This window comes from Leopardus geoffroyi, chromosome C1, assembly GCF_018350155.1.
Source record: "Leopardus geoffroyi isolate Oge1 chromosome C1, O.geoffroyi_Oge1_pat1.0, whole genome shotgun sequence".
Taxonomy (NCBI): domain Eukaryota; kingdom Metazoa; phylum Chordata; class Mammalia; order Carnivora; family Felidae; genus Leopardus; species Leopardus geoffroyi.
Window position 1 is genome coordinate 167,070,997 of NC_059328.1, and position 12,944 is coordinate 167,083,940.

At 39.9% G+C, this 12,944-nt stretch overlaps 1 protein-coding gene across 4 annotated transcripts in view; it reads right to left on the minus strand.

Annotated features, from left to right (window-relative positions):
• Positions 1-12,944, minus strand: part of TTN (titin) — a 276,655-nt gene that overhangs the window by 252,382 nt on the left and 11,329 nt on the right. For 2 of the 4 annotated variants that reach the window (XM_045480370.1, XM_045480369.1), the window contains exons 7-18: positions 11,899-12,226; positions 11,394-11,546; positions 10,580-10,720; positions 9,398-9,529; positions 7,863-8,000; positions 7,107-7,244; positions 6,479-6,616; positions 5,344-5,502; positions 2,845-3,138; positions 2,618-2,740; positions 884-1,165; positions 558-623 (exon numbers count right to left, since the gene is read on the minus strand). In XM_045480370.1, coding sequence (XP_045336326.1) covers positions 558-623; positions 884-1,165; positions 2,618-2,740; positions 2,845-3,138; positions 5,344-5,502; positions 6,479-6,616; positions 7,107-7,244; positions 7,863-8,000; positions 9,398-9,529; positions 10,580-10,720; positions 11,394-11,546; positions 11,899-12,226 — 2,092 coding nt within the window. The remainder of the gene's footprint in view (positions 1-557; positions 624-883; positions 1,166-2,617; positions 2,741-2,844; positions 3,139-5,343; positions 5,503-6,478; positions 6,617-7,106; positions 7,245-7,862; positions 8,001-9,397; positions 9,530-10,579; positions 10,721-11,393; positions 11,547-11,898; positions 12,227-12,944) is intronic. The other 2 variants (XM_045480372.1, XM_045480371.1) reach the window with 2 other exon arrangements.

Sequence of the window (12,944 nt, forward strand, 5' to 3'; positions counted from 1 at the left end):
GACTCCCCTGAAAAGTTATTTCCTAACTTGAAATACATGTAAGGTGTTTCCAAGTTCATAAGGCAGAACTATATTAACACCATTTAATGGGACAACTCCGTACCCTCTGTCATTCTCACATATTTAAATCCCAACGGGATGTAAAGGCTCAGTGGCAAATGCTGCCCCTCCACCAAGCTTTCCATGCTATCTCCAACTGGAAGTACTCTATTCTTCCTCTGTTGGGGTGCTTATCACCATCTAGATTTTGCCTATTTATGTACATTTTCCTTAATAGTAAGGCTAAAAATTCAAAGAGGTCTGGATTAGTCTTCACATCTCCATAACGCTCCCAGTAATCCCTTAGACCCAATAGAAGCTCAATAAGCCTATAGACTATGTGACCAATCGTTGTCCCACAGAATTCCCCCTTTTCTTGCCAAATAGTGTGCCATCTTAAAATTAGCATTTGTGAACTCACTAATGCCGTTTTCCAGTTGAAGAAACTGATCTTTTCATACATGAAAATATCTGACCAGATATGTGTATGGTCCAACACAATCAATTTCATCACTCACCGAGACCAAAGTTGGTGGAGTAACAGGGATTTCAACAGGTGCAGGTACTCTTGCTGTCTCTGTTACCTACAAATTTTACAAAGGATGTTACAAAAATGCCCATGGCATAAGGGGCAATTTCATCAACTCTTAACCCATGCAAAATTATAAAAATAATTTGAGGAAAAAGAACTCTGACCCACACCAGACTCAATAAAATTAAGTTGGAGCACAGTAAAGGAAAGGTAGGATGCCTGGCTGAGTACTACTGTAGTACAAACTGGCCGTGCGCCCAACCCTGCTCAAGAGGAATGGGTCAAGAGATAGTGTGCGATCCAGTGACTGACCTTGGCTTCACGCTCATGCAGTACTTTGAAGCGCTCTTCATGGACTGCGCCACCAGTGATGCTCACCCCTACCTCCTTTTTCACTTCAACGCCAGCTTGACTCTTGTAAGTGTCTGGCGTGTCGGCGAAAGGGAACTGCGGAGAGGGGGTGGGTTCTGCTCTCACTCTCGCCTCGGCAGGCTTCACAGTGGGTGCCTTCACCGACTTGGTGATCTTCTGAGCAGAAGACGTGGCTGACAACTCTTTCTGTAATGTGGCGATAGCGCTACCGGCTATCGATGCCTAAATGGAAAGGGAACAATCTGCATCATGGTTCAGAAGTACGTGGCTACTATCACTCATTCTGTGGTGGGTAGGAGTCTATGTTCTATATGGTCTGTCTTTCAATGCTCTCATTCTCACTTTTACGGTTAATGGAAAGTCAGTTAGGGATGACTGGTTACAAAGCTCATTGTCATTCCTGCCAGTTTATAAAATACATTTGAAAATATTTTTCTTGGGGCGCCTGGGTGGCTCAGTTGGTTAAGCATCCGACTTCGGCTCAGGTCATGATCTCGCGGTTAGTGAGTTCGAGCCCCATATTGGGCTCTGTGCTGACAGCTCAGAGCTTGGATCCTGCTTCAGATTCTGTGTCTCCCTCTCTCTCTCTGCCCCTCCCCCACCCCCCTCATAATCTGTCTCTCTCTCTCAAAAATAAAATAAACAGTAAAAAAATGGAAACTATTTTTCTTAGAGAGTTGTATTTAGAGCTCCTTATTTTATTCTCTTATCATAAAGGGACAATGGAGCTTCTAAAGTTCAGTGACGAATTTTCACTTAACCATCCTGAAAATACTACAGTGGGAAATTCAGAATCAGGAAATTATTAAAATATTTGGTAAATTCCTAAGAACTACTTGACAATAGTTTAAAATTGTAAAGTTTCAGCTTCAGATCTGTGTGGAAGGTAAAAACAGAGACATTACAAAAATATTTGAAAGGCTATCTCACTCTTTTTAATTCTGTCACTGTCTATGGTCATCTGATTTCAATAGTGATTTGGGGCTATTCCAAATATAGGTATTAACCGGACTTTAAAATGCTGTGAAGGCACATAAGATTTGCATTCTATGTCTTAGATGTGCATAAGAGGAACAGAGACTAATATTAAGGGTTATTATGTGCTGTCAACTTGCTACCATTTTTGCATGCATTAACTTGCCCCTGATGACAGAGCTAATAGGAGCAGAGCTAGGACACGAATCCCAGACTGTGTGATTGATTCCACAATCCACCCCCACTACCACACAATCCTACCTCTCTCCATCCTGTTATGTTATGTATGTGGACATATGATTTCTCAGTGACTGTTATATTGAATATAGGATTTCTCAATGTCTGATTTTTATATTGATACACATTCACAGCTAAGTTACCGTGAAATGTTTCACAGCATAAGGAAAATGAAACTGTACAATGCGCCATCTTTTACAAAATGTGAAACCGAGAGAAGCCTGTACAGATTTGTGTCTTCTCAGAGGTATGGGATAACCACCTCGGCTACTGTGTGCTCACCCTGCTCGGCAAGTTTCAGAAGCCAAACTCCAGGGGCTTGAGAGTCTCTTATGAACGCAAACAGACATCACCAGCAAGAGGCCCACACTGGCCTCCACCAAGGATACTGTACATCGCACATTAGGTACGTACGGCACCTCTGAGCCAGACATTTCTTTGGCATGCTCTTTAACTTCTTACCTCATATCCGTGTTCCATCTTAGGAACAGAAATTTTTGAAACAGTAAAGTGAGGGCTTGCTGTGCGGGGGCGTTTATCCACATGGACTAATCTTTCAGTTGTTAGATCTGTAGTTTTCTTGATCTGCATTGAAATGAGACTCAGTGACACCACTGTCCACCAGACGACCACAGCAGTTAAGCTTGCTTTCCCATAAATAGGGTAAAAATCTAGGGGTACAGACTCACCTGTGATGAAATGTGCATTCCCATTTGATCAGTAGTTGTGATATGAGTCTCAGAAGGAGCTTGGATCACTCTAGGCTTGACTGCTTTAGGGACAACGTGGGGTTCCGAGGCTGGACGCTGGGGACGCTCAGCAACCTTTGTGGCGGAAATGTGCTCCTTATAGCCATACTCCAAAGTGGTCTGCTGAGCGTACGATTCTTTAGGACGCTCAGGCTCCCTGGGCTCTCTGACACGGGCCTGGTCCACTGCAGCAACAACCGTTGCTACAGCTTCCGCCTTTTTCCCAACGTCCACCTGGAGACAAGGTTTCCGGAATTAATACACAGTAACACCAAGTCAAGCTGGGACATGTTCTCCAAGGATAGTCATTAGGAACAGACGAATGCTTAAAGGTGTGGTAGGCAGATGGCACCTGTGTTATATGGCTGTTAATGTCTCCAGAAATGTAACTCGCAGATGCATTTAGGAACTTATTTCATTGATTATTATAATGTAATGGACATCTAGTTAGATACACTGTATATACACCTGTTTAATTAGACAAGACATTAAATCACACAGACACCACATGGGACAACACAGTATGGATACAAAATAGTAAGGAGATTTTGAGTTTTTCTAGGATTTTGTCTGAGGCAGTTAATTAGCACTTGGGAAATCAGAATTTGGGGGATGGTTATCTTCATTGATTATTTTTATTAGCCTGTCAATCATTTAGTCTAGTGTTGTTGCAAAGACAGTAATGATAAAAATACACTCAAAACCATCATAGACCCATCCAGAAAAATCAGTTGCTACAGAGTTGTATGATTGCGTGCAAATCTGAGATAATATGAAAGCTCGTGGAACATAGGGAGCATATTAATTTTCTTATGATTCCCTAGGGATAAGAATTTTTAATCTATTAGGAAATATCTTTCTTAAAAAACACAAGTGAAGAGACTGTGATTAAAATGAAAGTGTTAATCATATTTGGATTCAAGAGAACCACCTTTTTCAGTAAAGTTCAATTTGCTTTGGTTATGACTGGGAGATAAGTGCAGAAAAAACCAGAAATGTTGTTTTCTCATCTCCATGAATCTGATTAACATAAATGAAAACAGTCTGCAGAGGTGTTTCTCTTTTAAAGAAAGAAAACTAGCTGATATGCCTTACAAATTAGGAGTCTGTGCAATGCTTGGAAATAGCAAATCCTAAAAATCACATCGCTGTGTCCATCACTGCTCTTTAAAAGTAATGCTGGAATAGTTTATTAATGTCCATTTTTCTTTTCTGCTGCCATGAAAAGAATCCAGATCACAGCTGAAATGTTCTTCAAGGATGCTACCTGTGTATCTGTTAAAATTGTTCTCTCAATCATTTAAGATAGAAATGAGGGTTTGTTTGTTTTTTTTTTTTTTCTGAGATGAAATTGGGCCTTTAGCAATCAAGGGCTTCATTCAGTGCCTCCTTCCAGTAAGCCACAAACACCCTAATCTGCCTTTGCAAACGCCATTTTCACTTCACCATTGCATCTTAGAAGAAGCTGTAAAATATACGTGAGGCTTAGGTGTGTTTTCATCTGGCCTTCTTTTTTAAAACATAGGCCATTAGTTGATTTTAATTTTATAGATGCTTCAAAATGTTATCTGTCTCTGACAGATAACAGAAATATATTTAACATCTATGTATATTTAATGTAGACTAAAGATTCAAATGAGATATAATGTAAATGTAATAATTCTATAAAGTGGTATCTTAAGTATATATACATTTTTAATGTATATAAAGTCTGATATGCCATTCTACATATGTGTGTGTACACACATTTAAGATAGATCACTTTGTAAAGTGATGTTTATATTATATCTCATTTGAATCTTTCAACCAGTCTATGAGGTAATCAGGTTGAGTTTGAGTTTTATTTTAACAATGAGAAAACTCAGGCTCAAAGAAATGATCATTTGCCGACCAAAATGTACAAATACGCAAATCTTGTTCTGAATTTAAAACTTATGCAAAAAAAAAAAAAAAAAAAGAATCTTGATTATGGGTAGGATATTTCAAATTGGGGGAGCATCTATGTATTTTTCCCTGAGTTAATGCATATCAAGTCCATATACAGCTATTGTTTCATAGACAACCATAGGCGTGTTTACTTTGGTTCAATTTACTTGTCCTCTACGCTGGTACCACTTTTACTTCTTAGTGGACTCTAATCTCTCTCATATTTTTGGAACCTAGATCAGCAGGAAGAAGAATTGGAGTAGGAGACCCCAATTCAGACCAGTTAAACACTGAGAACTAATTTAGGCAAAGCAAAGAAGAGTGTTACTTAATCTGGCTCTTCACATCTAGAAATGCTAACTGTTGCACTGGAGGAACTGGACAGGGTCTAATCAGCTCTAATGTTTATTGACCACTTCAGCGATTAAATGAAACACTAGGAACACAACGACTCATGCTGGATGAAAAGTTATGGGTGCTGGTGATAAAATGGGATGAAGCAATGCTTTTCACCTCCACAGCATCAGTTTTCATCTCCTCATGAAAAAGATGGATTTGTTCTTGCTTAATAGCAAATCCTTCTCTAGTCCTTGGCAGTGTGGCTGGTTCAGTAGATTTTGCAGTGGTAACTACTACTTTGGGTAGAGATATTTTCTCAGCTTCCATTCTTAGCTAGTTTTTAACAACAAAAATAAGACAGTCAAATTTATGTGATTCAGAACAAACAAAAATTTAAATACAATCTCTCATGAAGTATGTTACGTATTAGAATCTCCGTTAGCAATGAGATTTCTGAAAGGCTGATATGCCAGTCAATATCCTACTTGGTTAAGTGTTTGGAAAGTTGACCTTCAATCATGCCTTAGGAGAAAACCCAAAAATGTAGAGACAGAAAACAACACTGAGAGAAATATAGACAGGACTCAGCCATGACACTAAAGAAATTGAGTTGCTCATTTCCAAATACTATATTGACAACAAGGAATAAAATTAGGTAAATAGCTTATTTGGGGTAAATGACAGAATCATAGGAAGTTGGTTAATTCATGGAGATTCATAACTACAAATAAATGCTACAAATAAAGTTTTTCATGGCTAATGTGCATTCTAGTTGGAGGATTCCTTCTCTAGACTTGATACTGCATCTTGTTAGCATCAGCAGTAGTATGGCGGGCTTTATAATTTTCTCATCTGGTATTTACAGAAAGAAAAAAGATAACCTTTCACCTGAAAAAAACTGATGGGTGATTTCCTGAAATAAGTCCATACTTTACGAAGTAATATATTGAATTCACGACCCCTCAAGCCACACATATTCATGACAGTAAGTAAGATTCATCACTTACTCATACTTTTTTCTTTAATATTCACAGGATATCTTAAAATCAGCCTGCATGCAATTTTAATCAACTTCCAGAGAACTTATAGATGTTAATAATAAAAAACATGGAAAATAATAGTGAGGAGATCAGTGGGAGAGGAATATGTAGTAATATTAACAATAATAATTTGGTTTTTTAGTTTCCAATTGTTTAATCATCTAAACAATGAATTCGGTTAATAGTGTCTCATACAGAAGAAATTCTTGAGATTGGGTATTAATGTATTATCAAAGAGGGGACTTCACACTTGGAATAGCAAGCGTCACCTTTCCATGAGTAACTTGGATTTGTTCTTGTCTACTGGCCACTCCTTCTCTAGTTCTCAGTATTGTTTCTTGTTCTTGGGCTTTACCAGTAGCAACTGCTATTGTAGATAAGGCAGTTTTCTCAGCTTCCTTTCTCATCTGATTATTACAGTAAAATCAAAGTGTCAATTGCACAGGGCTTTAGACACACACATGGTATGACCCTTCCCCCCCTCCTAGTGGGGATGCAAGATGAAGTTATTCGGGGTTAACTACACAAAAGAAGTTACTTGACAATGTTTGCATATATGGACTGGGAGTCACAAAACTTAGAAATGTTAAATAAAAAAAACCCACAAAAATATCTCCATTTGATTCTATATATTGCTTTTTAAGAATCAGGCTAAAAATGCTAACTTTCATGCAAAGAATAATGGTGGAATAAAATGAGTTATCAATGTTACAGATGGATGAAAATCAAATGTACAGATAAAATTAATGGTAAGCAGTCACACATCTACCATTTTGCTTTTAGTCTGGGATTCAGAAAGGAAAATACAGTCTACCAATTCATAGAACATCGTAGTTAATGGTTTACTAGAAATTAGTTTAAAGATAAACTTTTCCCATCTCAAATATCTGTATTCACCTTTTCCTGAGTTATTTGAACTTGCTCTCTTTTGGTAGTGATGCCTTCTCTAGTTCTTGAAACTACATCTTGTTCTTTGATTTTGGGTGTGGCAACTATGACTTTAGGCACCACTGTTTTCCTAGTTTCTTTCATTATCTGGTCATATGATAAAAAGAAAGGTGAGAAAATGGTCATTAAATTTCATACAGCCTCTAATAAAAGAACCTGAAGTCAAAACTGAGAAAGGAAGCAAATGTCTCCCTGTTCCCAGACATTTTCATCATGCTTAAACACATAATGTGAGTTACTTTGATCTTCCTTACTGTTTTATTACATAACAATATCAAAATGAGTGCAGTCTAAAAGAAAAACTTGTGATCAGCAACAAAAGAATAAAGGATGCATTTCTCTTTCCCACATTTGTCTTACTATAATCCACGGGAAATTCCATTAGAGTCAAAAGCAACACATACTTTTACATTTTATCAATTGACTTGAAAACTGGAATCTACGGCAATAGGAAGATATTAAAGTGAACTATCATATCATATCATGTTAGTAACAATCCCAAGAAAGTTTGAAAGTTAGGAATGAAAAGTGGCAGTGAAAGCTGGAGAGGTGGCAAAGGGTTTGTGACAGATTCTGAGGGAGTTTTCTATTTGAGCTATAAACAGATGGGGTGAAAAAGTGATGATTAAGACCCATGATGACAATGGAGGCAGCCTGCACATGAAGTGATGAAGAGTGAATTTCACACCAGCAGGAAGTCATCACCTTTTCATGAGTCATGTGCATTTGATCATGCTGTGTGGCAACTTCTTCTTGAGCTCCCAGGATTGTTTCTAGTTTTGTGGACTCTGCAGTGGCAACTACCACCATGGATGCGGCAGCTGTCACAGCTTTCTGTTTTATCTGATTTTCAGAGTAAAATAAGGGTTTGAGTTTCAACAGGCACAAAAGAAATGGCAAGATACCCTCGCAACATCAGAAGAATACAAAATGTTTAGTGCTGAGAAAGAATCACATTTCCATTTTAAGGGCCAACACTTAATGGTTTAAAACACAGACTTTTGTTTTCCTGAAAAATAGTCTCTAGGCTTCTTTTCTGCCCACCTGCTCCTTAGCAGATTGTCCTAGAAACTGAAAAGTTCTCATCCCTGAGACATGTTGACACTCTAGGACACCCAATGAGTGGCCACGGGCAAATGGCTGGAAAACTATGGTCAGGCTGAACTTGCCAGTAAGTGGCATCGCAATGGCAACAGGCATTTCTATGCTCTTGATTATGCCAAGTAGAGTTCTTGGGCATTCAAAGTCTCTCACTCACTATAAGGGGATGGAAATTCATTCAACAGCCTCTGGCCAGCCTCCAAAGTGTATAATGTTCTCAGCTAGACCTTTGTAAAAAGTAGCTCTGGGATCAGCAAAGAACTTGAGATCAAGATAGGTGAGTGCAGGCACCCTCCTGAACATGAAAGAATTAAAAATAGATGCTTCTTTCCTGACACGTTAAGGTTTGATGTCACATGTGGAAGAGAAGCGGACTTTAGTGACACAGTCTGTTCTCACGTGGCTGTATGGCACAAAAGCAGCAAACGCTTTAAAGCATTTTCTTGAAGAAGTACCAGTCAACCCTGATGTCCAACATTTCCTCACTCTCCCTTGATATTTACATGGGAGTGTTCATGGCTGGTGTGTGTGTGTGTGTACAACATGTCTTACAACCTAAGCGACTGAGGGCTCAGGCTATGCATTAAAAAACTGTACTGGGGATAACTTGATTGGGGTGATATCTACCTTACGCTTAAATATGCACCAGAGGGATGCCTGGGTGACTTGGTTGGTTAAGCATCAGACTTTGGCTCAAGTCATGATCTCATGGTTTGTGAATTTGAACCCCGCATCCGCATCAGGTTTGCTGCTGTCAGCACGGAGCCTGCTTTAGATCCTCTGTCTCCTTCTCTCTCTGTCCCTCCCCATTTGAACTCTCTCTCTCTCTCTCTCTCTCTCTCTCTCTCTAAAAAATAAACATTTCAAATAAGTAAATAGTTATGCCCTAGAAATGTCATAGATGTACCCCCAAACTGTTCTAATAGACAATCTCCCCAAAATGGATCAATTGAGTGAAAAACTGCAATGAAAACAGACTTTCCATCATGAAAGAGTTTCCGTACTAGACAGAGAAACAACAAAAAGAAATACACACACAGGACTCCTCCATTTAGAGTTTCTGGTCATAGGGCACAGGCAGCTGGCTAGAATGCATTATTTGTCCATGAATTACAATGTAATGACAAAACTGGACTTACTGTTTCTTGAGTTACTTGTTTTTGTTCTTGCTTTGTAGTAATTTGTCCAGTTACTCTAGTTTCTTGTTCTTTGGCTTTGGTTGTAGAAATTACTACTTTTGGTACAAACGCTTTTTCAGTTTCTTTTCTTATCTGAAATCAATGATCAGAACAAACACTTATTTTCTCCTGATCTTGAATGGAAGTGACATAATGTTTATTAAATAGAACAAAATAGAAATTTGAAGAAAGGAGTAAAATCTTCTTTTTCTGGACTGATCACTAAATAAATTATCTCATTTGCCTTAGTAGGACCACACTCCTTCTCTGCCTCAACCATAATTTATGCTGCTCAGGGGAAAAAAGGTTGATTTCAACACCATTATCTGAATTGGAGAATTGTCTTCTTTGAAAAGACTTTCAATTTTTACTAATGGATATATGGCAATACTATTCTATGCCACTTCTGTTATCGAAAGGTTGATCTTAAAGAATAGGATATTAGAATGAAAGGCCTTAGAATTTGTCCGACCCTTTTATTTTATATATGAGAAATCAAGTATGGACAATACTTTATAATCTGCATTCATATGTTATTTTTGCTTTGAAAACTTTCTTAATTATGATGGTTTGGAATATATCAAGACTTACTTTTCTAAAACTGAGACATTACAGGGAGAAAGTTTTACACATATCTCGGGCAAGATGTTTTCCAAATCCTTAACCTTCCAAAGGAGGCTGTTTGGATCTGGATGCCTAAGGTATGTGTGTGGGAGCGGGGAAGCAGTTTTCCCCTTTTGCCTCTTTGCCATTCTCAGACATTATCCCTGACGTTCAGGATCTCAGGGTTTAAAGGAGACATGAAAGTTCATCTTCACAAGGTGCCCAGGTGGCTCAGCTGATTAAGTGTCTGACTCTTGATTTCAGCTTGGGTCATGAGCTCACAGTTTGTGAGTTCCAGCCCTGTATAGGGCTCTGTGCTGACAATGTGGAACCTGCTTGGGGTTCTTTCTTTCTTTCTCTCTCTCTCTCTCTCTCTGCCCCTCCCTACTCATGCTGTCTCTCTCTTTCTCAAAATAAATGAATAAATAAGCTTTAAAGGAAAAAAAAAAAAAAAGAAAGTCATCTTCTCAAACCACCCAGCTGGTTCCACTGGCCGAAAGCCTTACCAATTGTTTTTTTAAAAAAAAAATGTATTTTCACCTGTTCGTGAGTTACGTGCACCTGCTCTTGTTTTGTCGTAATTACTTCTCTGGTTCTTGATTTTAATTCTTGCTCCTTGGCTTTATCGGCAGCCACTACTACCTTAGTTACAGCAGTCTTCTTCTCTGCCTCCTTTTTAATCTGAGTTTCAGAAGAGAAAGGAAGGAAATAGTTTCATGCACCTTATATAAAAGCTTACAATAATAAATCAGGATAAAGACATAAACGTCACACAAGAGAGGATAAGGAGGAAAGCTAGAGTGATTTTAAACTATATAAAAAAAAATCTATTCAAATAGGAGGTGGGAAATTATCCTTGATTTATAACACTTTTCAGCCATGAATCACATGTCACATTTGAGGTAAGTAAAAGCAAAGGTCTCTTGGGGAGGCTTAGAGAAAGGTAATGTTTGCCCTGCAGTAGTGGTTTCTGTGCCTGGCTCTGCAACTGAACTCTGGATTGACCGGTCTAGAACTAGAGAAATGAATGCGCACACCTCTTTGTTCGGCTGACTTTTTGGGCCACGCTTTGCCTGTCTTGACCCAGGACCACTTTGATACTTTGAATTCCTTCTCTGGCCTCCTGTACTAACTCTCTGATGGCTAACTCCTGTGTGTTTTCCTGCCAGACACGGACCAGGTATGTCAGGTAACTTCTCTCTTGAACACCCTGGGTATCTTAGGCCATCCGTTGCTCAGAGTGTCCTAGAAACCCAGACCACATTGGGCTCAGGGCGTCCTCAAAATGACTGGAGCACTGGTTTGCCATGGGATCGCTGCATGCAAAGCTCATTCTGGCTGGCCACATGCATACCTGTTCTTGAGCAGGTTGGATGTGTGTGGCAGTCGTGGTTGTCCTCTGAGCAGTCTGCTCTACAGCGCTGATGACTGGTTCTCTCACTCTGGCCATATCAACAGCAGCAACGACAGTCGCAACAGCTGCACTTTTGTCAGTTTCTTGTTTCACCTGGATTGGAAATGACCAAGTCCCTTTTTAAAATGACACGCCCAGCAGCAAATACAAGAGTGCAATGGAAATGAGCTGCTCTAGTAAAGCATTCACGGGACAAGCATTTGTCATTGCCAAGATATAGGGCGTGTACCGTTAAACCCCGTATTTTATAAAAACCTGACAGATTAGAGCCTTCATCCCCATTAAAAATGATTTCACAAAGCACGAGCCAGATTTGGTCTTCAGTTTCTGTTATGTTCCCACGTGCATACGCATTTCCCCTCCAACCTCCAGAGACGGGGCTTCGTGGCAAGGTTGTGGCTGGAGAAAGCAGCCGTGAAAGGAAACAGGACAGCTCTGACAGTACCTCTGCAGCACCAGTAGCCACAGCCCCGGCCGCAAACGCAGCACTGGCCGACACGCCGGCAGCAGCTCCCGCTCCTCCGCTGATGGTCACTTGCTCCTGGATCCCGTATCTCCCTTCCCATCTCTCTTCTGTTCTGATCTGGGTGGCACTCGTCACCGTGGTTTCTCTCATCTCAGCCTCGGACGAAGCCACATAGCCCTCTTGCTTCCAAGGGGGAGGCACTTCGGGGCCTGTGGCCATGCTGGGTGTTGGAGTCTTCCGCATGAGTAATGGAGACTTAACAGATCGGATGGGAGACGTGGAGATCCTCCCAGCCGGAGACACGGACCTGAAAACCCAAGGGCAGAGGTCAAGAATGCCAAGACGGAGAACTCCTCCTCGGGTCATCAGATTTGAATAATGGAAGGAAAATCTGGAAGTGTTTAAGGCAGAGTTTAAAAACCTGTGCCTCAATAACTGATTCAGAGGCTAACAATGTACTTGATTGAAAGTAATGTGTTTTAAATCTCAGTAAGCCTTAATCTTATCTTCTGTAACTCTGTAAGAGAATCAGACTGAATTCTAAGCTAAAGAATTCTGTGCCCTGCCCCACCTTCTCACCATTTAAAAAAAGTCACAGCAGCAGGAGATCTTGAAAGACAGCCAGAGAAAGGACATGGTGAATATGGTAATCATAGCTCTCAATTTCTTTGCACTCTGAATTCTGGTGAGTGAGGGCATGTCAGACAGGTGTTGAACAAAGAAAGGTGTCTGTAATCAAAATGCTTGTGCAATTAATTCTAGGCTAAATACGTTGCACCTTTTTTCCTGTCTTGTTGATTTCTCATGGCTTTCACATGCCCACAGACTCTGTGAAGCTCCAGGCCAGGAGGAAGCATTCTTGGTACTCGGCTTTACAGAGCTTTTTAGGGTGTAGGCTGTGCAATGCACTTTGAAAACTGCCATTCTGGTCAAAACGTGTTGTGAACTGCTTTTAATTTTCTCTGTGTTTACCTTCAGGCTCATTTTGTCGGACTCTGGACTTCTTTTAACATCCATGTAGCTAC